The following is a 25310-nucleotide window of genomic DNA, read 5'->3' as shown; positions in this document are numbered from 1 at the left end:
TGCAGACTGTGGGCTGATTCACAGATAACCAAAATATGTAAGAGTGTCCAGACAAAAAAGTACTTTAATAAGACATTTAAGGTAGAAGAAGTAGTCATTATAGTCAAAATTTCTGTTTTCCTCTTCCTTGAGATACTGTTCAATGGCATTCTAGTAAACAGTAGTGAACAAGAGGCAATGGTTAAGAGAAGTGGTAACATGCCCAGGGTAATTACTAAGCGAGTGAGAACAGCTAGTATGGACAACCAATGACTTTTTCTCTTAAAATATTTTTAAGGGTAGGTTTATTTTGAACTGTTTGTTAAAAGTCTATTTGATGTGAATTCTTTATCTGATAACCTATACTCAATTACCATTCACAAACTTCATACAGATATGTTAATACATTTGTAGAACTTCAATACTGTGATAATAGAACTTGAGAACTGAAGAGCACACATTTCTTCACGAATTTATTATATAAAATGCCCCCAGAGTATTTGATTTCTCTCCTTCTTTCATTATACACAAGCACATGGATGAAATGCTCTTTAAGATGACTGTAGTATCATGAGAGTCCCTTGCATCAAGGTAGTGTACATACCTTAACAGTGTTCTAAAGGCTGGCCCAGAAAACAACAACAACAAAAAAGTTACCTTATCACAAGATGGAAAGCACTGTTTTCTTTTTCCTCTAAATTATGATGAAAAATGTCACTGTTTTATTTAGCATTATGGTACATAACAGATCTGTCTCAATTTACTAAAATAATTAAAATAATCCTGAAAGATATCCTTTTTCCCCTCCAGTGATTTGAAAAGCTGTATTTTTCCTGCCAATTTCAAGCAAATCATCAGGTTGATCTACCGTAGTCTGTTAAAACAATCATCAAAGCACAAGCTCAGCACATTAGCTGTATGTAGCTTGTAGTAAAAGGATAAATCCATATGTCTCTCCTTAGTTAAAAATACATAATCCTTTTATTTTATATTGCAATAAAAGAAATTAACATCACAGAAGACTAGAAAGGGGAAACTACTTACTTCTGAACGTCCAGTATTTTAAACCTATTTGTACTTTTCGCACAGTACATGAAAGTAATATTTAACACTTACTTTTTGAAGTAAAACTTAATCTTTGGGGATATACAATGTAAATAGGACTTAAGAGTAATAGTTCCACTCATTTCCAGGTCTGCTTAATGTATGATTAAGTAAAACAAGGCACAATAGCCATCCTTTCCATTATGTTGCAACACTGATCATGTGCCTTGATAAAATGGCTGATTAGACAAGATGATGGCAACATGAAGGGAAGACTTTGGATTGTCTATTTAAAATGCAGATAATAAGTAATTAATAAAAAATTTATTTTAAGTGCACTTTCACATGCTTTGAGTTTATAATAAACAAACTTCCTAGCTTTCTTGCAACAGGCTTGACTACCATTTCTTTTGGCCAAATGCACTTTTCCCCAGTAAACTTAAAACAACAACAACAACAACAATAACAAAATAATCCCTGTCCTTTCATATACTAAGAAAGAGGATTGGCTACTGAAACAGTTCATTCCAAGACACATGAAGACGACATACTGTGGCATGTGTTGTTTTTAATTTGTTGTGCTGTTACTAAAGTAAAGTTCTGAGGGCTGCAGTTAAAACATTCCAAGTTCTCCCTTCCATCTTTATTGATTTCAAGATTTTGCACAGAAAACTCTTTGGGGACTAGAACAGCAGCAATTGCATCACACTGTTTTCAAGACTTCAAGTTTCAAAGCAAATTGTTTAAAAAAAAAAAAAAAAACAACACAGTTCCTGATTTGAGTTAGATACAGGGACAAAAATAGCACATACTTGAAGGTTACACAGTCTACAAATGGTGGCAATATTTTCCTTGGGAGAGTAGTTTTGTTGGTATATATTTTTTAAATACTCAAAAAGGCTCAACCTCAAGCAGTAATAAACACAAGCAAAAGTGATTTAACCCTTAAAATAAATATTCAGAAAAACCTCTCTGTACATACAAGTGAAAGAATAAGTAACACTTTCACGCAAAAAAAAAAAAAAAAAAAAAACAATAATAATAAAGGATTTGTTCATATAAGTAGCTGAAATCTGCTGTTCCAGCCCACATATCCCCAATGAAGAAGGGAGGCACAGACATAGGTGACTACTGTGGTTCACTATCTTACAGCCTTTTTGTACTGGGACACTATCACCACCAATTTTATCCCTCTTGTTATATTTATTAAAATTTTAAATTTCTTTTTCTTTTTTTTCTTTTCTTCATTTTTCTTTCTTTTCTTTTTTTTTACAGCATGCCAAATCCTTTGGCGTAAGTGATGGCCTTCAACAATCTTTCTTTAAGTTTTTCTTTGCTTGAATATTCCGGCAGTAAAAGGACATTAAAGCAAGTATGAGATGTAGGTAACCTAAATAGAGAGAAGGGGGAAAATAGGAAAATAAACCGTGGACAATATGCTTAGTGTTAAAAAATCCTACTTTTAGATGGTATGTATAGTTGAGATAGTTTGCAATGCAGAGTACAATTAATGCAACTCATAAACTTTTTGTTTTTCCCATGCAACTACCAAATATCAGTTTGTTTTTATCTTATCTATTATTCAATACTAATGATGATAAAGATGATGACTGATAACATATTGTATCCACTGAGTTATTATGACATACCAGATACCTTTTTAGGTACTCAACTGTTAGATCTCATCTAACTAAATCTTCTCACAATAAACCTATCATTATCCCCACACTACAGAGTTGACATCACTGAGAAGTTAATTTACTCTAGGATGGAGACAGTACTCAAACCTGGTTTTCAAGATTTCAAAGTCTGTTTTTTAATGCCAGTTACACATATTCTTGGCAATATGATTATATAAATGACTTAATAACAAATATAAAGAAATTTACATTAAAGCCATTATACATCAAATAATGTGGAATACTAATAGAAATATTTCTATACATTTAAACCTTTAAATATGCTATTCATGTATGATCCTTACTCAACAAAAACGTTAACTTATACAATGAAGAGAGAAAATTAAATATCAAGATTATGAAATTGGATTCAAATGTTAAGAAATCTAGTGCTGAACAATTTTCTGAGCCTCAATTTAACCATTCTTAAATAGATTACATAATATGGCTCTCAATTAAAAAAAATTCTGAACTAAAAACTGAATATCAATTTGCAAAATTCCAAATAAAGTGAGCCCTGTAACAGTTTTGAAGTAGGCCAGTGTTTTAAAAATTTCAAACAATAGCAGCAAAATATTCTCTGAACTACTAGTTCATGTGATTTGGAGAGTTCCACATAATACTGTATAAGTACTCAGAAGCTCCTGGACAGCTCCCATGTGTGTGATATGGAATGTAAGGTTTTTGGTATATAGTCACAACTTAATAATTACCTTTCTGTGTCTGGGCCATTTTTGGCTATAATCATCTTTAATTTTCCTAGTCCGCCCACAGGTGCTCTGTCTGTGCCTGTTGTAAACTGCAAGAAAAGTCTTTTCTGCTCATCTGTAAATGAATGAACGATTTCCCAGAACTCCCTAATGAGAAAAGATAGAATACTGATTTTAGTTTGGCATTCATTTATAACTAGTACTAGTATGAATTTATGATTTATTAAAACCATATTACGGAGATAACTTGGAAGTTAGTATCAGAAACCCTAGACATTCATTCCTGCTCATCAAGGATCTACAAATTACTAAAGCAAATTTCTTACCAAAACACTTTTTAAAAGCATAGTTAGTTCATGGCAACATTATCTAGAACAGTAAAAACTGGTAAACTGAAGTGTCCAAATAATAAGAAATAATTATATAAACTATGGTATAGTCATACTATATTATCAGTAACAAACAAAATCCAAAATCCAAAACCCAAATCCTGTAAAGTGAAAATATGAAATTTTGGGGGGAAAAGGTGATACAGATCAAGGACAAAACAAACCCCAAAAAAACAAAAAACACACATACATGCCTAAGAGTAGTAATACAAAAGCATACATTTTATACATAAACCAGAACACTTTTATTTGCTATGGAAGTGGGGATAGGGGATAATTCTGATATTTCTGCTATATGTAATCATTTAGTCCCTGGCATTCCTAAAACCTATGTGATAAAAGTCATGTTGTTATAATGATGCTTGTATTACTCACTCTAAAAACAAAATGCAGTTCATTGAGAGCAATCTTGGCATGCGTGTCTGAATAATGAGGTATCCATAAATTTAACATATGCACTAATTCTCAGCTAAAAAAAATTCAAGATTTTAGAAAAAAATTTAAAAATGTTAATTGGTCAAAGAATACATTTTAGTATTTATTTGAAAAGCTCTTTCCAGAATCTTGGCAGAGAACATCACACTTCCTACATGTGTAAATAATTTCTATTATTAAAATGTGGGCATTTTTGTTGGTGCAATACCAATACTTCTGACAGGGTTAGCAGCTTTATTAGACTTCTTGGCTCTCCTTCAATGTCTTCCCACTTCTTTTCCCTGACATTCTAACATCCTCCTCAGTTCCTGCAAACCTCCCATTCACCTAGAGAAAACAATAAAGAACTACATCATAACAACAGGAAAATTAGACATGGAACTTGTAGATTCATCTTTCAGGAAGAACTAAAATCATTCCACAGTCTAGGTCATTCTTATTGGGTGGCTGACAAGAAAAAGTTACGTCTCCTGTGGCTCAGAGCTCTCTGTCAGGGCAGAATAGCTTCCCAGCAAATGGGGTGGTAATCAAGTCTTCTCACACTGGGGGAGTGCTCTGAAGCCTAAGAGAACCAGCCACACGGTACCCTGACCAGTCTGTCTACATTATTTATTTATTTGGTTCTTTCTAGAATTTAAAATTAGAATTTAAAATATTGGGGTTACTATCGGTTTACATAATGAAAACACTGAACAAAATTCATCTCTTCCTTTAGGTGTTTTGTTCTATATTAAAATTCTGAATGCAACTATTTAGAAAACTGAAAAAAAGCTTCTGCATTTCTACTAAGTGGTAGCTTCATGGATCATATCCCATTTACATCTCCTAAAACCTATTCAGATCAAAAAGGAGAGAAAATCCGATAAAAAACACCCATAACCTAAGCTTAGATTAAAACTAGGAAAAGAGCGGCAAACTCCCAACTGACATGTAAGTTGGAAGTATGAACACCTGAGCCCAAACTAGCAGAGTCCTACAAGAGCAATATGGAAGACAAGGGTGTGCAGAATAATATGGGTTAGAGTTCACCCCTGAAGGGCAGAGCCCACCCTAAGAGTGAACTACTAAGGAAAGGTAAGAGCACTGGCAACGGGGTGGCTAAAAGGGTGGGCCTTGGAAAAGTACCAGGGTAGAAATGACAGGTAGGCATGATGCCTGGAAGTGATGGGGGGAGCACCTTGGGAGACAGAGGTGTCCCTTGAAAGTAGCTTCTGGCTATAAAGGAATGGAAGTGGCTAATGAAAGAGGCCCTAATTAAACAAGATGGAATTGAAGAATCAGAAGGTGCTAGGCCACATAACCACACATTAAAGAAACTGCTGTTACCATAACAACAAAAGAGAGGACCATTCAATCAAGAGACCACTAACTCCACCCAAACTTCTCCCCACCCTACCATGAGATCTACTAATAGCAGGTCCAGAAAAACTCAACTAAAAGAAATATAAATGGGAGAAACAGAATTCCAAAATCCAAATAAAGATATTCTGAAACAAGTCTGGCAAATAAATAAGAAGCTAAACTGTCTAGCAGAAAAAAGTATACTTGAAAAATTGAGTCATGAAGAATGGAAAACCTGTAATTCCCATATTCCAGCATGAAGAGAAAATGCAACAGCAGATAGAAAAGAACACCAATAATCAGAAATACAAAACTCAGAAATGAACAAATCTGAAACATAAATGAAAATACTCATATATACTCAAGAAATATGCAAAATAAATTTGGAAACAAGAAGGTTAACTTACAAGGTGACCAAAGGAAAAGCAGTATGACCAAAATTTCTAGTAGGGACATAAAGATCAGAAACAAAAGAACAAGAAAAAAATATATATATTTGGAACATACATATGGAATAATCCATGTATGAGATTATTCACTGTGACATTACTTCTCACAGCAAAAGACTGGAAATAAACACTATGTCCATGAATATTAATAATCTACACTGCTTCCACACAATGACAGTATTCAGCCATACAAAGAACATGGAAGATATCTCTACACTGATATGATTTCCAGGATATAATGAAAAATATTTCCTCGCTCTGTCCCCCGGAAAAAGTCTGCATGCACTAACATTTAATAACAAAGGTCATACCTTGTACCCCAAACTGACTTTTAAAGATGCCATTTCCCCAATAATTTCTTATAAAAAAGGCTTATTTCAAGCCTAGAGTTAAAAATGCTCAAGGTGAGCTAAAAATTTCAAAATGTAAAATGAAATGATGTTAAAAGCATACCAAGACTAATCAGTTTGAGTATTACTAAGAATAATGACTGTGAATCACACTCAATATATAAAAATCCATGAGTTCAAAATATTCAGAAAGAGGCAAAAAAAAAAAAACCCAAAAAACAAAAAACTAAAATCCAAATTCAACTGTCACTACTGAAATTATTACATTAACTCCTTATTCTAAAATATTTAATTACATTTTATTGTGCCTTTTCAGTAAAACTGTTTACACAGTAATCAAATAGCAACCACTGATGAGGAAAAAGAACAGCAGGTATATATCTAGAATGAACAGAAGAAATTTTTTTTCCAAATCACCATTTTGCAATCCCCAGGGAAACAATGGATTCAGGTAAGGATATTAATAGATACAAAAAATCAGAAGAAACACAGAGTAAGAGGTTTGGGGAAGATGATGGTGGCAGTGATACAGTTATTTTGTTTTTGCTTTTCTTTTCAATCTCCCTAATCTCTCCCATAAAACCAGAGCTAATTGGGGCGCCTGGGGGGCTCAGATGGTTAAGCGTCTGCCTTCGGCTCAGGTCATGATCCCAGAGTCCTGGGATCGAGTCCCGCATCGGGCTCCCTGCTCCTTGGGAGCCTGCTTCTCCCTCTGCCTCTCTCTCGCTCTCTCTCTCTCTGTGTCTCTCATGAATAAATAAATAAAATCTTAAAAAAAAAAAAAAAAAACCAGAGCTAATTGGATGGGAAAATGGAAGACCTATAGATAACAACTTCAAAACTAGGTGACAAGATATCCTCCCACAAATCCTTCCATGTAAATGAAGAGGAACACACCACTGACAGCTAGAATACCTGGTTGGTACCTGTGTCAGTGGGTGAGGATGCAAAAGGCAGGCAACTGGGTTTCTTACGTCCTGGGAACAAGGGAACCTCAAAAACACTAACCCACTGGAAAGCACAGGCCAACTTGAAAAGACAGCTAAAAGAGAGTTATTCAATTTGTAGGCAAATGCAAAGGGATCATGATATAGTAAAGGCTCTGGGTCCATAAAGCTCTTGAACACCAAAATTCCCTTTTAAAACTGAGGAGAAACTGCTGGAAAATAAGGTCCAAATCCACTGAATCAAGAATAAAAAGGCCAAGAAAAACTCAAATAAATGTGGGAAAGGACAGTAGAATAGGCAGTTTCAGAAAACACAAGGCTATATACATGTACATTTTTTTTAAAATCAGTTTGCAAAACCAAAATGCACAGAGCTTTCCTGAAGCATGAAAAAGCTGCCCTGGCCTATCTCTCCCTCTTCCAAACGTGAGAAAACTCATCTCACTTAAAAAAAAAAAAAAAAGGACACAACAGAAAAAGATCACAAACACTAAAAGAGTTACTAGAGAGGAATAATATGTGTGTGTGCACATTAAGAATGATGTCTCTATAGAGAACAAAATTACACCGAGAGATCTGCCAACAAAACATGAAAATTGTAACAAATTTCAAATGAAGCTACAAATTTTTAAATAATAGTAGAAGCTATGAAAGGACAACTAAGTCAAAAACAGAAAATTTCAGGACAAGGGTAATTAAAAGGAAAGATTTTGGAAGATATGACAGAACTAAGGAATAACTGGAAATAAAAAGAAAATAAATCACGTCAAATTGAGGGAGCTAAAACTAATCTAGAGGAACCATAGGACAAATTAAGAACAATGATAATATCACAGAAACAGAAGATAAAAAACTTAAATTGAATCAAGAAGAAAAGAAGCCATGCCTGAGAGTCTCCTTCTCAACCCAGAGACACAGTTGGCAGGGCATTTCTGCCACAACTGGTGCTGGCCTGATAAGTGCTACCCTTCTTGTGGAGCCTAAGAGTCCCTCCTAGCCCAGAGACACTGATTGGTCATCAGCACCAGCAAGGGGATCCTGCCACAATAGGCAAGAGCCCAGGAAGAGCTCTCCAGCCCCATGGGCTTGAACACCATGCAACTCCGCCTGGAGAAACTGTTCATTTCACCTCCCTCAAGCAACACCATCATGGACCACAGGGAGCCCCCATGGAATGAGATAAAGAAGAGCAGAATAGTGCCAAAGGCTCTGAAAGCTAACTATGTTAATGGAACTACAACCCACAAAAAGTATGCAAGGACCTGCATGCTACACTTGAATAGGATAACTGCCTGCTAAAGTAAAAAAGTGTAAATAGGACCCAGAATGTCCTAATGGACACAACGCCCAGGACACAATCCAAAACTACAACACACGAAGGAAAGAAAATCAAGTGGTGTCAACACTGGGATGAATAGATGTTGGAACTGGGGCGCCTGGGTGGCTCAGTTAAGCACCTGCCTTCAGCTCAGGTCATGATCTCAGGGTCCTGGGATTGAGCCCCACATTGGGCTCTCTGCTCAGAGGGGAGTCTGCTTCTCCCTCTCCCTCTGTGCTCTCTCTCTCTCTCAAATAAATAAAATCTTAAAAAAAAAGATGTTGGAATCATCTGACAAGGATTTTAATGCAGTCATCATAAAAATGATTCTACAATTGTAAGTTCTATTGTTTCACAAATGAAACAATAGAAAATCTCAGGAAAGAAACAGAAGTTACAAATTAAAAAAAGAGCCAAATATAAATTATAGAACTGAAAAACACAGTAAGAGAAATATACTGGATGGGCTCAACAGTGAAGATGACAGAGGATAAAAAACTGAACAAGAGAGAAAGCTGGAAAACAAAACAAAAACAAAAAAAACCCAGAGTCTCAGGTACTTGTGGAACAATGACAAATGACTGAAGAGGCCCAGAAAGAAAGTAGAGAGAGTGGGGCTGAAAAAGTATTTAAAGAAACAATGGCCGAGGGCGCCTGGGTGGCTCAGTTGGTTAAGCGACTGCCTTTGGCTCAGGTCATGATCCTGGAGTCCCGGGATCGAGTCCCACATCGGGCTTCCTGCTCAGCAGGGAGTCTGCTTCTCCCTCTGACCCTCTTCCCACTCGTGCTTTCTATCTCTCATTCTCTCTTTCTCTGAAATAAATAAAATCCTTAAAAAAAAAAAAAAAGAAAAGAAACAATGGCCGAAAACTTTCCATGTTGGGCAAAAAACAAAACCACAAATTCAAGAAGCTGAACAAACCCCAAATGGCAAAAACAAAACTACTCTTCTGCAATAAAGGGGAAATAAAGATATCACCAGACAAAGGAAAACTAAAAGAATTTGTCCTTTAGCAGACCTGTCTTTGAAGAATGACTAAAAGGAGTAATAAAAGATGGGACTCTTAAAGCAAATGGAAAGAAGAGAAATAGTAGAAATATAGGTATATACAACAGACTACCATCCCTCATGAATTTTGTAAATCCTATGTGATGCCTGATACAAAATTATAATAGCATTATTATTCAAGACAATATTTAAAAGTGGGGAATGAAACCTAAATGGAAGCAAGGTTTCCACACTTCAATGGATGAGGTGTTTATCCACTTTCACATATGTTCACAGCAACCAGGAAGAACACTATACTGAACAATACAACCCCAAAAACACTAAAAATAAATTGAGGGTATCCTTAAAAAAATGTTTGAATAACTAAATAATCCATGGAAGGCAAAAAGATAGAAATAAGCAATCATAAAAAAGAGAGAAACAAAATATATAATGGTAGACATAAACCCTAACATATCAATAATTCCTTTAAATATGAACTGCCTAAATATACCAATTATAAGGCAGACTGAGAGAGGACAAAAAAAAAAAAAAGACTCAACCATAAGCTGTTTCTAAGAAATTCATTTCAAATTCAGCAAGATAGGTTTAAAGTAAAACAACAGAGAAAGGTATCATGCAAACATTTAAAAAAAAACCAAGGTTATATTCATATTAGATTTACAGCAAAGAAAATTACAAATCATAAAGAGGGACCTTATGTAATGATAAAAAGACATAATGACTCCAAATGGGTATGTACAAAAAAAGGTATGTACCAAATGTTGGAGCCTCAAAATACATGAAGCAAAACCCAACAGAGATAAAAGGTGAAGGAGATAAGTATCAGAAGAGACCTACAGAAATATGCTCAGCTGATTTTTGACATATGTGAAAAAATAATTCACTGGAGGAAAGATAAAGTACTATATCTAGACTATGCAAAGAACTCTCAAACTCAACAATAAAAAACAATCAAGTGCACTCTTGGCATTTACCAGAGAAATGAAAATTTGTGTTTACCTAAAAAACTGCATGATTATTCATAGCAATTTTATTCAGAACAGCTCCAAATTAGGAACAACCATGAAGTCTTTCAACAGGCAAATGGTTAAAAAGACTGGTGAATCCACGTCAAGGAATAAATACTACTCAGCAATAAAAAGAAACAAACTATTGATATGTGGAAAAAATGTGGGTAACTCTCAAGGCTGAGTCAAAAAAGCCAATCTGACATATTATATGTGATTCACTTAAAATAACATTCTTGAAATGACAAAATTAAAGAAATTGAGACCAGATGGGTGGCTGTCAGGGTTAGGGACTAGAGTGGGGATAGGGATAGGGTAAAGGTATGGGTATATAGGTGTGACTGACTACAAAAGAGCAACAGGAGGAATCCTTGTAGCGATAGAATTTTTCTGTATCTTGACTGCAACCTACAATATCCTGTGATATTGTAGTAATGTTTTATAAAACTTTGCCACTGAGGGGAAAATGGTAAAGTGTACACAGGGTCTCTCTGTGTGATTTCTTACAACCGTATGCCATCTATAATTATTTCACAATAAAAAGTTTAATTAAAAAAAATTAACAGATCAGATGAGTAGATTTTGGAGGAAAGAAAATCAGCAGAGACAGAGAGGCAACATCAGATAATTATAAAGGATCAATCCACCAAAAAGACATACTGAGGCTTAAAGTGTATGTACCAATCAAAAGTAATCTTCAAAATACATATAGTAAAAACTGATAGAGCTGAAAGGAGCAATGGACACATCCACCATTATGGAGCATTCAACATCCCTCTCTCTGAGCAACTGACAGAACTACAAATAAGAAAATCTGCAAAATCATCAATGAACAGAATCTACATCAACATTTATAGAACATTCCACCCACCAACACAGAATACACAAATTCAAAAGTATTATTAGGAGTCATGAAGAGTAAGTTCTCTGACTATAAAAGAATCAAACTAGAAATCAATAACAGAGAAGAGGAAAATATCCCAAAACCCTGGAAATTAAACAACATAATTTTGTTGTGTGTGTGTGTGTTTTTTTTTAAAGATTTTATTTATTTGATAGAATACAAGCAGAGGGAGTGGGAGAGGGAGAAGCAGGCTCCCTGCAAAGCAGGGAGCCTGATGCGGGGCTAGATCCCAGGACCCTGAGGATCATGACCTGAGCCGAAGGCAGACACTTAACAGCTGAGCCACCCAGGCGCCCCATAAACAACATAATTTTGTTTAAATAACAAAGAGGATGTCTCAAAATAAATCTTAAAAAATACATACATATAAAAAAATGATAATACAATGTTATCAAAAAATATGGGATATAGCTAAAGCACTAAATGCTTACATCAGGAAAGAGGAAAGGTCTCAAATCAAGGTTTCTATCCTCAGTAACCTAGAATGAGAAGAGCAAAATAAACCAAAAGAAGGAAGGAACTAATAAAGAGCAGAAATCAATGAAATTAAAAACAGGAAAAGAACTGAAATAAAAAGCTGCCTTTTCAATATAATCAATAATTTCAACCTCTCAAGCAAAACAAGTTTTAAAAAGAAAAAAAAAAAAAACCTACAAATTACCACTATGAGGAATAAAAAAGGGTATGATCAGTTCAGATCTGCAGACATCAAATGGATAAAAATGAAATATTATGAACTCTGCACACATAAATCTGACTACTTTAATAAAGTGGATCAACTCCTTGAATAACACAAATTACCATTACTCATGGACTATGAAAGATAATTTTAATAATCTTATAAACACTGAAGAAGTTGAGTTTGAAATTAAAATCCTCCCCAAAAAGGAAATTTCTAGGCCCAGATGGTTTCTTTGGAGAACTTCACCAAACATTTAAGAAATAATCAGTACCACTTTAACACAATCTCTCCTAGAAATCAGAACACTTCCCAACTCTTTATGGCCAGAATTAACCTTGATAAAACCAGACCAAGACAACATAAAAAAAAGACAAAAACTATAGACCAGTATCTTTCATGAACTGAGACACAAAAATCATCAACAAATTACCAAGTCAAATTTGACAATGAACTAAATAGAAATGACTCAGATATGCAATGCTGGTTCAATAATGGAAAATCCATTAATGCAATGTGCCATATCAAATAGAAGATAAAGAAAAATCATGCTTGTATCAATAGATGTGGAAAAAGCATCTGACAAAAACCAAAAGCCTATTCACAATAAAACTCAACAAACAAGGTATAGAGCAGAACCTCCTTGAATTTGTAGAGAGAACATGATATGGAAACAAGTCAAGGCTTTTGCTTTTACTACTCTTATTCAGCACAGTGCTAAAAGTTCTAGCCAGCATAATATGGCAGAAAGAAAAGAAGGCATACAAATTTAAAAAGCATAACTATCCCTATTTACAAAATACATGATTGTCTATACATAAAACCCCAAGATGTCTCAAAAAACAACAAAAAAACAAAAAACTTTCTAAAATAAGTGAGTTCAGCCAGGTCACAAGATATAAGTCAACATATAAAAAAAAAAAAATCAATCACATTTCTATATACTAACAAAACGTGGAAACCAAAATAAAAATACAATGCCATTAAAAAAATAAAAACACAATACCATTTACAATCACGGCAAAGGAAATCACATACTTATGTATAAATCAAACAAAACACGTATAGAATCATTATATGCTGAGAATTACAATGCTGATGAAAGGAATAAAAAAAAAGAGAGACCTAAATAAATGGGGAGCAATACTGTATTCATAGGTTGGAAGAGTCAACATAATAAAAATGCCAATTCTCCCCAATTTGATCTTAGTGTAATTCCTATCAAAATTTCATCAAGGTTTTTTGTAGGCATAGACAAAGTGAATACAAAATTTGTATGTTAAAGCAAAGAGTAGCTAAAATATGGAAAAGGCAAGAAATCTTCCATTTAAAAAGGGAGTAAGCACTCTATCTGATGTTAATGCTTACCAATTAACTGCACTAATAAAGACAGTGCAGTATTGGCAGAGAGATGGAGAGGCACACAGATCAAGGGAAGACCATAGGGAATTCAGGAAAGATTCACACAAACATTATGAACTGATTTTTGAGAAAGATGCAATGCAAAAGCAATTCAGTAAAGGATAGCCTTTTCAATAAATTATATGGGAACAAATGGACATCCATAGGCAAAAAAGTGAATCTTAGCTTAAATCTCATTATTATATAAAAATCAACTCAAAATGGAACAAGACTTCAATATAAAACTATAAAAATTTTAGGAAAAGAGAGACAAAGAGGGGGAGAGAGAGAGTAAGAATATGAATCTTCAGGACCTAAGGCTGGCCTTAGGTGTATATGTCTTTTGTATCTTACTTTACCAAAAACATGATCCATAAAAGGAAAAATCAAAGCTCATCAAAATTGAAAACTTCTGCCATGCAAAATATTCTGTTAAGATGAAAACATTAGCCACAAGAGTAGAACGTATTTGCAAACCATCCACCACAAAAAAGACTAGAAGATATGAAGAACTCAAAATTCAACAACAAAAAAAGACATTTCACCAAAAACAATATACAGATGACAAATAAGTACATGAAAAGATATTCCACATCACTGCCATCAAGGGTAATTCAAATTACAGCACAATGAGATATTACAACATACCTAGCAGAACAGATAAAGCTAACAATTTTGACACCACCAAATGCTGGCAATGATATGGAGAAATTGGATCACTCATCTATTCCCCAGGGAAATATAAAATGGTACAGCAACTCTGGAAAACAGTTTGGCAGTTTCTTAAAAAACTAAACATGCACTTGTCATATGACCCAGGATTGCACTACTGAGCATTTATACCAGAGAAATGAAAATATATGTTCTTGCAAAAATCTTTGCTTAAATGTTTAGTAGCTTTATTTCTAATAGCCAAATACTGACAACATCCCAAGTGTCCTTTAACAGCTGAATGGTTATATATTACAAATATAGTACATCTATATCATGAAAGGCAGCAATAAAAAGGAGTGAGCTATTGATACATATAACAACTTTGATGGATCTCCAGAGAATCATGCTGGAGGAGTATGAGTATGCCTACAAAGGGATAGCAACAGGGACCCTTCTGGTGATGAAAAAGCTGTATACAATGATTATAATACTGGTTATGCAAATCTATATAATGTGATGAAAGTACACAGAACTACACATACACAGAAAATAAGTGCGTGAAAAACTGATGAAATCTGAATACAGTCTATAGATTGAATCAATATCAGTTTCCTGAATTTGATACTGTGCTACAGTAATGAAAAATGTTACCACTGTGGGAACGTGGATGGAGGGTACACTGGACCAACCCCTAGTATATATTTTTTTAAGATTTTATTTATTAGGGGGGGGCAGGCAGGCAGAGAGGGAGAAGAAGTTCCCCGCTGAGCAGAGAGCCCAACGTGGAACTCGATCCTAGGAACCTGAGATCATGACCCGAGCCGAAGGCAGATGCTCAACTGACAGCCACCCAGGCGCCCCTCCAACCTGTATTGTAAAAGAAAATTCCAATAAATCTATAGTTATTTCAAAAAAAAATTTAAAAAAAAACCCCAAAACAAAATACCCTCCAACAAAGAAATGTCCAGGCCCAGATAGTCTCATTGGTGAATTTGAGCAAATATTTAAGAGAAAAAATTACCAATCTTACTCAAGTACTTTTGAAAATGAGGAAAAATACTCTTTTCAACTCACTATATAAGGACAGCAAAAACCTGATGTGTATAAAAAAAGGAAATTACAGGTCAATATTCCTCATGAATAGAGATCAAAAAAAAAATCTTAACAAAATGTTAACAGAGCAACATATTTATAAACTAACAGGCCACAGCAAAGTGAGGCTTATCTAGAAATAAAAGGCTGACATAGTATTGAAAAATTAAATGAAATGAATCACATTAACTGTGAGGAGAGGATAATCAAATCTGAATTTGACCAAGTCTTTAAACAGAAATTCACTAGCAACTAAAAAGAAACTGCAGTCCCTGCCTCTCACCCAAAAACACTAATGACCATTTAAAAAGATACTTCGGGGTGGGGGCGCGGGCACGCCTGGGTGGCTCAGTCTGTTAAGCGTCTGCCTTCGGCTCAGGTCATGATCCCAGGGTTCCCTGCTCCGTGGGAAGCTTGCTTCTCCCTCTCCCACTCCCCCTGCTCGTGTTCCCTCTCTCACTGTCTCTCTCTGTCAAATAAATAAAATCTTAAAAAAAAAAAAAGATACTTCTGAGGTGCCTGGGTGGCTCAGTCAGTTAGGTGTCTGCCTTCGGCTCAGGTCATGATCCTGGGGTCCTGTTATCGAGTCCCACATCAGGCTCCCTACTCAGCGGGTAGCATGCTTCTCTCTCTTCCTCTGCCCCTCCCCCTGCTTGTGCTCTCTCTCTCTAATAAATAAAATCTTTAGAAAAAAAATACAATAAAAAAATAAAAAGAAACTTCTAAGTCTCTTAGTAGTCAAAGGAAATCAGGGACAGCTTTATCGGCAACTGGAAAACATACACAAAAACTTGCTTGACAGTCAATGTTTTCTCACTTTATTTTTATTAATGCTAGACTTTAAATGTTCACGTTTTACATATATTTTCTGAGTAATTTATTTTCATTAACTTTATTAGTGGTAAAAGTTGTATTAGAATTATTTTTAATATTAAAAACAAATACTTCTATTGGTATTTTATATTACACCAAATGTTATGTTATTAATTTTTAGTTGAAATGTATCATACAGTTTCAAAGTTTTTAATTCATTTCACTTCAATGAATTCTGAATACTTTAAATGAAATAAATACCAAACAAGATACCAATATTGCCAATTTTTCCCTGGTATTACAATAACTACTCCAAGTCTCCAACTTTCTACCAGTTGTAGATTCTATAGTTTGAATTTTGTTTAAAAAGATTTTTAGAATACCACTAACAATGAGAATGATTTGGAAGCTACTATAACTCTGTCTTTTCACTTGCCTTTCAAATTACACATTAACATATGATCTTAAGATATATATCAAGTAAGAATTATAAGCTAGAAATAAAATTAAAACTTTAATTTAAAAAAAAAAATGTCTCCATAAAGAACACACAAAATACTTCCAACTATTCTCAGGGAAACTTAAGAGGCTACAAAATCCAATCTGTGAATTCCTTGTGACTCACAAGTGGGGTTTTATCATGTTCTCAACACTTTCATGTGTCAATTTTGGAACTTCAGGTAAGTAGCATAATAATGGTTGCTTAGAATAAGTAAGTTCAAGATTGCTACTAGAAATGAGTTAGGGTGTACTTTTTAAAAAGAGGAAATGCCAGTAACCTCCTACACACCAGGATGAAGAACAAAATAGGTAACAGAAGAAAATAATGTAACATAATATAAAACAACATAAAAGTATTACTCATCTCTAGTTACAGCTGATACTCATTCTGGTGTTCATGTCTTAGAGCAATAACCTTCAGAGACAACTCCAGGAGTTATGTTTGCATTCCTTTCACCTTATCCCACCAGTGGGCACCTAAAAAGCCTCTTTGTCCCCTTTTACCAATCTCCACAAGGGAGGAAGAAGCCTATGTCTTTTAAGATTGAATAGTGTAGTACAGAAAAGGAGACAGTATGGTAGGAACAGCATTTGTTTGGAAGCAGCAAAGACTGGGAATCACTGCCTTTTTCTGTGAAAATCTGGGGCTCAGTTTCTTCAGGGGTAAAACAAATACTAATATGTATCTTGGCATGTGATCATCAAGATAAAATAACATTTCACACAAAAGGTGCTTCATATAGGGTAGAGAATAACAATTCACAAACACAGAGTTCAAAAGAAAGGAGGAATATTCAGAGATGGTAGCTCTGTTTTCATCATTTTCTAACCAGCAGTAAGCACATGCTGATCAGAATCACTAGGAATATTAGATAATTTATATCCCAAATGCAGAATTAAACATGTGACTTACATAAAACACTTCATTGAAGAAATAAATCATTAACAGTAAAAACTGGTGATTATATTACAAATACACTTCTAATATAATAGATTGAGAATCTGTGAGTTTGCTTATTTGGTAAGTAATACCTAGAGATGAAGGTCTAAAGCATAAACTACACACCCCTTTCCTGAATTAAATCTTCCTTTTAAGAATTAAGCACCTCACCTAATCAGAACAGAGTCCCTGGTATAGCCACCGTCATATTCCGTAGTTTCTTCTAGTGCTTGGAAATCTAGATTCTGCAAATTCAAGAAAATACGTCTTAACATATATACCACACCATTACAAACAATAAATTAATAGGATATTTTTGCAGACATTTTGCTTTCTTACCCGGCTTCCACATATAAGCAATTCAATTTCCTCTGGTCTGAATAAATACTTTAAGGGAGATTCATTGGTCACCATATGAAAACCTCTCCGAAAGGCTTTGAACTGTTTTTCTACTGATTTATTGAGAATGTAGTCAGAATAGAGATTGACAAATTCCTGCAGAAAACATTAACCACAAGAACTTCTTATAATATGCTATACAAATAAATCACAACAAGATACAGGGCTGCGTATCCTTTTTGTTTTTATTTTCCCAAAGAAAGAAGAATATTCAAGAATATTTTTTAAAGATTCAAACTTTACACATACAAAGGAAAATACAGACATACCTCAGAGATACCGCGGATCTGGTTTCAGTACACTGCAATAAAGTGAGTATCACAATAAAGCAAGTCAAATGAATTTTTTGGTTTCCCAGTGTATATAAAAGTTATGATTACATTATACTGTAGTTTAAGTTTGTTATACAGTATGTCTTAAAAAAAACAATGTACATACCTTAATTTTAAAAATATTTTATTGCTAAAAAATGCTAACCATCATTTGAGCTTTCAATGAGTCATTATCACTGAGCACAGATCACCATAACAAATATAATAATGATGAAAAAGTTTGAAGTTTGAATTACCCAAGTGTGACATAGAGACACAGAGTAAGCAAATGCTGTTGGAAAATGGTGCTGACAGACTTGCTCAAGACAGGGTTGCCATAAACCTTTAATTTATAAAAATATGCAACATCTGCAAAGTGCAATAAAGTACAATAAAACAAGGTATGTCTGTACCTTTAACAATTTCACAGATATCTGCAACAGAACTATAAAAAGGCCATGTACATAAACTAAATATACATATAAGTTTCAATTTTGATATTATCTTAAACAAGACTGAATATAAAACTGGGCCTCAATACAATTTTGAGAGTCTCTCAACCAGGTGTGCAAACACAGAGACATTTAAACCATGTATACATCTATTTATAAAAGCTAGCATATGCAATGTACCGGATTTGAGCAAACCAGGAAGCCTCATGTTGTCTATGTTAGAATATTTGAGAAGCTGCCTACTGTATCCAGTTTATCAAAAATTTTGGTGTTTTACTTGATACATAAGCTACTGTACCAAATCATAAAAGGTAAATGCATTTTGTATCCTAACTTAGAGAATATTTTATCAAAAATTATATTATAAACTGTTTTTTTAAAGGCTTACTATATATTAATCTTAATTTTCCTGCCATATTATGGGTTATTCCCATTTCCAGATGCATACAGAAAACATGTATCTGACTTAAAGAACACTTTGCCCTAGTGTTTTTAAGTCACATATATATGTGCATACATTAAAGGCAATGGTCATTTGTTGGGTGAGAAGGATCTTAATCATGAGGTCCCCGTTTCCCTCCCCTGTACAGTCTAGTATCAGAAATACACTGTTTCTTGCTTTTTATTACAGCCACACTGTGTCATTCACTATCTACTACTCCTGTCCTCTTTCTTGAAAAGGGTTTTAGTGCCCAACTATAGGCTCTCCTACCAGCTCATATCCAAGATTCTGAAAACTGTGGCTATTTCATTTATAAGAATTTGATTACTTGATTTCTTGAGTTTTTGTATGAAGTATTTTAGATACTTCTTTAAAAATTACAAGCATATACGCTTTAAAACTCTGTTAATAAAGAGACAAAGACAATGATGATATTAAAAACACTTATTACCTTCCTGTTTTCATTTGTAATTGGAATTTTATCACCATTTTCCTTTAAATCATACATCATGGGATTACCAAAGAGGTCTGTCTGAGATATCTGGAAAGTGATCATCATGTCATCTTCCACATTCCCTTCATATTCCAATAAATCTTTTAAACTCTGATATAGGACCTAACAACCAGAAATAAAAAATTAGGTTACCATAGAACTATAAAATACAACAGTTTGTATCCCTCTTCTTGGGGAAAAAAAAAAATTGACAGTAAGAACTAAAGCAAAGAAAGTATCCTCTCTGTCCCCCAAATAGTTTACAAAACAGAAAGACTGACAGTTACTGGTCTGTCCAGTTCTCTGCTGAGAAAACCACAGTGTCAATGTAGCAATGGTATTACTGTGCTCTATGAGAGAACCTCAGGTGTCTCACAGTGAAGGAGGCGTTGGAGACAGAAACAGACACATTAACTGTAGCTACCAAATCCCTTATCCAGAGCAGCTTTGATTTCACCTGGCAATCTCATGTAGTTTCATTAAAAAACAAAAAAAAAACAAAACCCCAAAAACCAAAATGACGTGTTTAAAAACCCTTTTCTACAGAATCAATCCTACAAAACCTGCTTGCTGACAGTTATACTAAATACCCCCTTTGAGTTTTTAAGTGTTCATGGTACTTTAACAGATTAAAACAGCTTTATCTTAGTAGGTATAAATATTAACAAATGAAAATGATTCCAAATGAAAACTTTAATTTTTTTACATAAATTAAACTTTAGTTCTGCTTTTAAATAAAATCTAAACATCAAATAAAAAATTACAGACTTACAGGGTGAGAATCTCCCAGGTCACGAAAAGTTCCTTTTTTCCCCATTAGCTTCCTGTAGACAACCATGGGAAAATGCACATCCAGTATACAGTTATTGTAAATAGCCAGACCCAGGACTATGCCAATCAGAGTGAACTGACCCTCAGTTTCAAAAGAGGATGGATTAAACCAAAACAATTTTGTAGATTCATCATATGTGAACATACCTATAAAAAATGATTTTAAAAAATATATTACTTTTATATTTTATTAAAGACTGATGAATACAAATATAACTACACAAACTTATAGGTAATAGGTGTACAAATTTTTTTTCTCTTACACTAACACTTGAGAGACCAAAGTTCAAATACACATGATGGTTATAAATCGTGAAAATGGTAGTATGTCATGTTAAGAAGCCACGGAAACAAAGCAATAAGCAATTTGGTTGCATTTTCTAAGAAGTTAGGGAAAACGTTCATTAAATTTCTCTAATCTTCTACTAATACAAATGATAATTTGTATTGATACTTTGCTGAATGGATGAAAATAAATGCAAAACCAAAGGAAAAAAAAAAAGCTTTATAAAAACTTATTAAAACATATTTAATCTACCTGTGCTGATTTCAAAAAACAATTTTGAATTTCAAAGAAAAGTTTTTGTTTTTTCAAAACTGCACAATGATCCCATGAAGTTTTTCTAGCACCTTTCGAACAGTCAGATGAAGCCAAGTACATAAGCTTAAATAAATTTGATGAAGACAGATTACAGCCAAAACCCAAAGCTATTTAATACACACATCGTGAGCCAATAAATAAAACAAAAGTAGTTTGCATTTGTAGTCTTATTTCAATTTCACATAGTCTTCACTATTCAAAACCCAAGCTTAGAGATCTTTCTTGTATCATTCATTTTAAAAACTAGGAATGTTTGACTTTACCTATCTGAATACCATTACTAAGGCAGAATTATCTTCTTCCCTTTAGACAAATATCTAAGGAAAAGGTTACGTATCTTTTAAATATCTAAGGAAAAGGTTACATGGTATTTTACGAATTAATGACTTTTCTTACTTTGCTAAAATGTTTTTCAGTTGCAACTGTGCAACTCAATGAAAATATTTTAAGAATTAGTTTTGAAAAAAAGGGGCAATGTCCAACAGAACAAACTTTAGAAATCAATGACACATAAATACATCAATTTATATGATTTTTGAAAGCTTTAAAAATGTTTATTTTCACATTTAGTTTAAGTTAAATACAAAAGGAACTGTAAAATGTTCCTTGGATCATAAGAGTATAAAGTAAGGTAGGACCTCTTTTTAATGAAAGTTAATGTTCATGAAATAAAAGTTTGAAAATTATCCAATTCTTACCTGAATCTCAGTTCAGATCTGAACTTTTTTTACAGGCCCAAGTTACAAGATTTATTGAAGTGGTAAAAACTTCATTCAGTTGTAAATATGTTATTAACAGAGTTAAGAATAGTCAAAGATAATTACAATTAATAAATTTGATAAAATCTCACAAATTTATGTCTTTGGTCTCAAGAGCAATAAACTACAAATTAATCAGAATATAAATTACAAAGGTCATTACTCTGATTTCTGTGTATGAAAGATAATAATTTTAAGGCCAAAGTGATTCCATTTTGGGCACAGTTTTGCCAGTCCCTGGAAGAAATGCACCATAGAGTGGCTCTTCTAAAATACTCATTTTTGATAGTTTTAACTGCTATCATTTCAACTACCTTACTATCAAGTGGAATTATTAAATGTATGTTTTTCTCTTAAAAGTATTTCTGCATATAATGTAAGTATGCTTTACAGCTAATGTTTAACGTGTCGAGACACAAGGGAATCCAGAGCTAAGGTTTACCAAACCTAAGAAGCTCACAAATTAACTTTCAATCACAAAAAAGGCATGGTTTTAAGTGTCTTGATTTACTTTGAACAAATTATATGCAAATCACATAGGCTTCTGATTAATAAACACTAGCTAAAATAGTCTTAACTATATTTGTGTCATGAACTCAAAATGTCTACTTTCATTTACATAAATGTATATATATGACCAACTAAGAATAATAGAAAAGTCAATTCATGTATATACTGAGAATCAACAAGCTCAATTCTCAAAGCTTAATGGAAAGGATATATGCATTATTCTATGTCACCTTCTTCACAATTCTGACAGTTACCTTTAGTGGAATCCTTTTCCTGTAACTGTCATGCATTCAGTTTTAAAAATAAGCAAACCTAAGTAACCAAGTCAGTGGTTACATTATAGAAACTCAAATCAGTTCAGAACTACCCAGTTAAGAATACAATCCAAGAAGCTGCAGTCTTTTACCAGTTCTACTTTATCTACTTTGTCTATCAGTAAAATTCAAATTCTTCACTTTCAGACTGACATATGTAGATCAGTTTTTCCCAAACTGTTCACTAAAAAACATTTCTGGGAGGCAAATGTTATTAGATGTGGGGTGGAAAAAGGGTTCTGGAGTTCAAAAAGTTTGGGAAAGTACTGTAATATTAAGCCCCATGAAATTCTGTATCAAATAAAAACCTAATTAATTTGATACCAGTGAGGGTTTCCAAACTTTGAGCATGATACACTTGTGAGACATTCTCAATATTCTTTAGACACTGTTGTATGAAACTCTTACTTCAGAAATGCTGTGAGTCTGATGAATGTTTAGAGTAAAAAGAGCAAAGAAATCTTTCAATTGTTCTAATGTACCATTCTAAAGTGTTTTCAATTTATTTACCTAAGAGGTAATTTCCTGTAGTAAAATATTTGGCTAAGTAATCTAAATAAGAACTTGAATAAATAAGTGATGCATATCAGTCCCCCAAACCCACAAATTCAGTCAGTATCTGTGATTCTAGGAAAGTCATACCAAACCCTATTAACTGTTCTTCATAACTGAGTATTTGTAAACACTGGTAAACAAATCCTTAATTCAAAAAGATATGACATCATGATCATATCACTAAAATATTTACCAATATCTGGATTGAAGATTTCCTCCACAACCAGCTGAAAAAATTCTTTGGAAACACCTCCCTCATCAACTCCTTGTTCTCCTTCAAATTCCACATACAACTGTTTCTTCAAGTCTGCAGGATTTTCCATAGCGATCATCTCTAGCTACAATGAGTGAAAAGATAAAAGTGAAAAGAAGATGACTGCCAGTTTAAGGATGAAAGCAAAATAAAAATGAGAAGCAAAAAAATAAAAACAAGGAATAGGGCTATGGAGCAAATAAAAAATACTGACTTTTGGTCTGTTTTAAATGGAAACAGGAAGCAAACTGGTAAAAAGCCAGTAAAGGCAAAGATTCAGTCTCACAGATAATGGAAAAATAGGACAGTAAAGAAACCAGCATAGATTTATAAAAGGTTACTTTCTAACTACTGATTTGTGATGAAATTAACATATAGTAGAAAATTAAAATTAGATTTTTTTGTTACTTCTGTATAACACCTGGGCTGTAAGGTTAGGACATGGAAAGGAGTCAAGACAGCCAAATACATAAGTGAACTCAAACTAAATCAATTCAACAAAGACAATGGAATATAAAAGTTTGACTTCAAATTTGTTCGCTAGTAGTTCTTTATGTTTAATAGAATAGAAACTAAGGAATTAGGTCTTATTAATCCATTCAGCCATAAATAAAATAATTTCAATTAAGAGAAAAAACACACTGAATAAATAGGGAAACGATTTATGGTCTCTTATAATGCTTATTATAAATTGCCACTTCTTAATGGATCACAACACATCTCATATACACTTTTTTTTGAAAGCAGATGAGATATACGCTTGCTCATATCCTTACTCTTAATTTCTTACTAACAGTTATCAAACTCTAGTATCTAGCATTTTTTAACTATAAATCTTTACCAGATACTTTTTTGTCTATCTATAGAATAATATAAATAGTAACTGATTTCAGTCATTAAGAGATTAATCAGAAAATCCACACCAGATTCTAATGTGAAATAATTACACTGCATTTTTTTAATTGTATCTGATATTTACTAACAGCATGCCTACTGATCACCCACCTTATTTGTTACATCGACTTTAAATGCCATTTGGCTGTTAAAAATTTTCTAAATTTGCCAAAACAATATTTAAGGGTGTTCGTTACTCCAACTAGTCCAACTAGAATTTTAAAAATGATTTTGAGCAATTCAAACATCAACAAAGTAACTGTACTACAGTCCTAAAGTAATGACTTTAGGTAATAGCACTGGTTTGGACATCCTAGCAGATCTATAAAAAAAAAAATCTCATGAATTCATAAATCAAGTCAGTTGCCCTAGATCAATGTTTTTCAAACTGCCAACTGAACCTCATTAGTGGGTAGCCCAATTCATTTAGTGGTTTAAAACCAACAATGGGAGGAAAAAGAATGTATTCCACATAGTAATGGCATCTACTGTTTTATGAAACTTCTATTTCAATTATATGTACAGACAGATATGCATGTGTGTACCTAATGCTATGCAAAATATCTTAACTTGGGACTACAGTCAAAAAGGTTTTAAGAACAAAGGCTGAAATGATCTCTTAGATATCTTCAACTTTTGGATTCTGTAATTGTGACTTTAGAATCTTTAGCTTTAAAAAATGTCCTGTACAACAATGGTCTCTAATATTTACAAAATCATTTTTACGCCAAGTTGTATTAGGATAACTCATTTTTGTGACAGAGTGTTGTGGAGACTGAGAATACTCTGTGTACTAGTTCCAACTATCACTTCACTTTTAAACTTTAAATTTTAGCAAGCGACTCAGGTAAGC

General features: G+C 33.6%; 1 protein-coding gene across 5 annotated transcripts in view; it reads right to left on the bottom strand.

Annotated features, from left to right (window-relative positions):
- Positions 1–1571: 1571 nt before the first annotated feature.
- UBE3A (ubiquitin protein ligase E3A) overlaps positions 1572–25310 on the bottom strand; it is a 97656-nt gene continuing 73917 nt past the window's right edge. For all 5 annotated transcript variants that reach the window (XM_027569569.2, XM_027569568.2, XM_027569570.2 and 2 more), the window contains 7 exons: positions 23504–23648; positions 20514–20719; positions 19700–19864; positions 17984–18139; positions 17816–17889; positions 3416–3559; positions 1572–2413 (listed from right to left, as the gene is read on the bottom strand). In XM_027569569.2, the coding sequence (XP_027425370.1) occupies positions 2293–2413; positions 3416–3559; positions 17816–17889; positions 17984–18139; positions 19700–19864; positions 20514–20719; positions 23504–23648 (1011 nt within the window). In that variant the 3' untranslated portion in view covers positions 1572–2292. The remainder of the gene's footprint in view (positions 2414–3415; positions 3560–17815; positions 17890–17983; positions 18140–19699; positions 19865–20513; positions 20720–23503; positions 23649–25310) is intronic.

This window comes from Zalophus californianus, chromosome 6 (assembly GCF_009762305.2).
Source record: "Zalophus californianus isolate mZalCal1 chromosome 6, mZalCal1.pri.v2, whole genome shotgun sequence".
NCBI lineage: Eukaryota > Metazoa > Chordata > Mammalia > Carnivora > Otariidae > Zalophus > Zalophus californianus.
The sequence above is the reverse complement of the archived record's forward strand: the minus strand, read 5'-3'. Positions and strand labels throughout refer to the sequence as shown.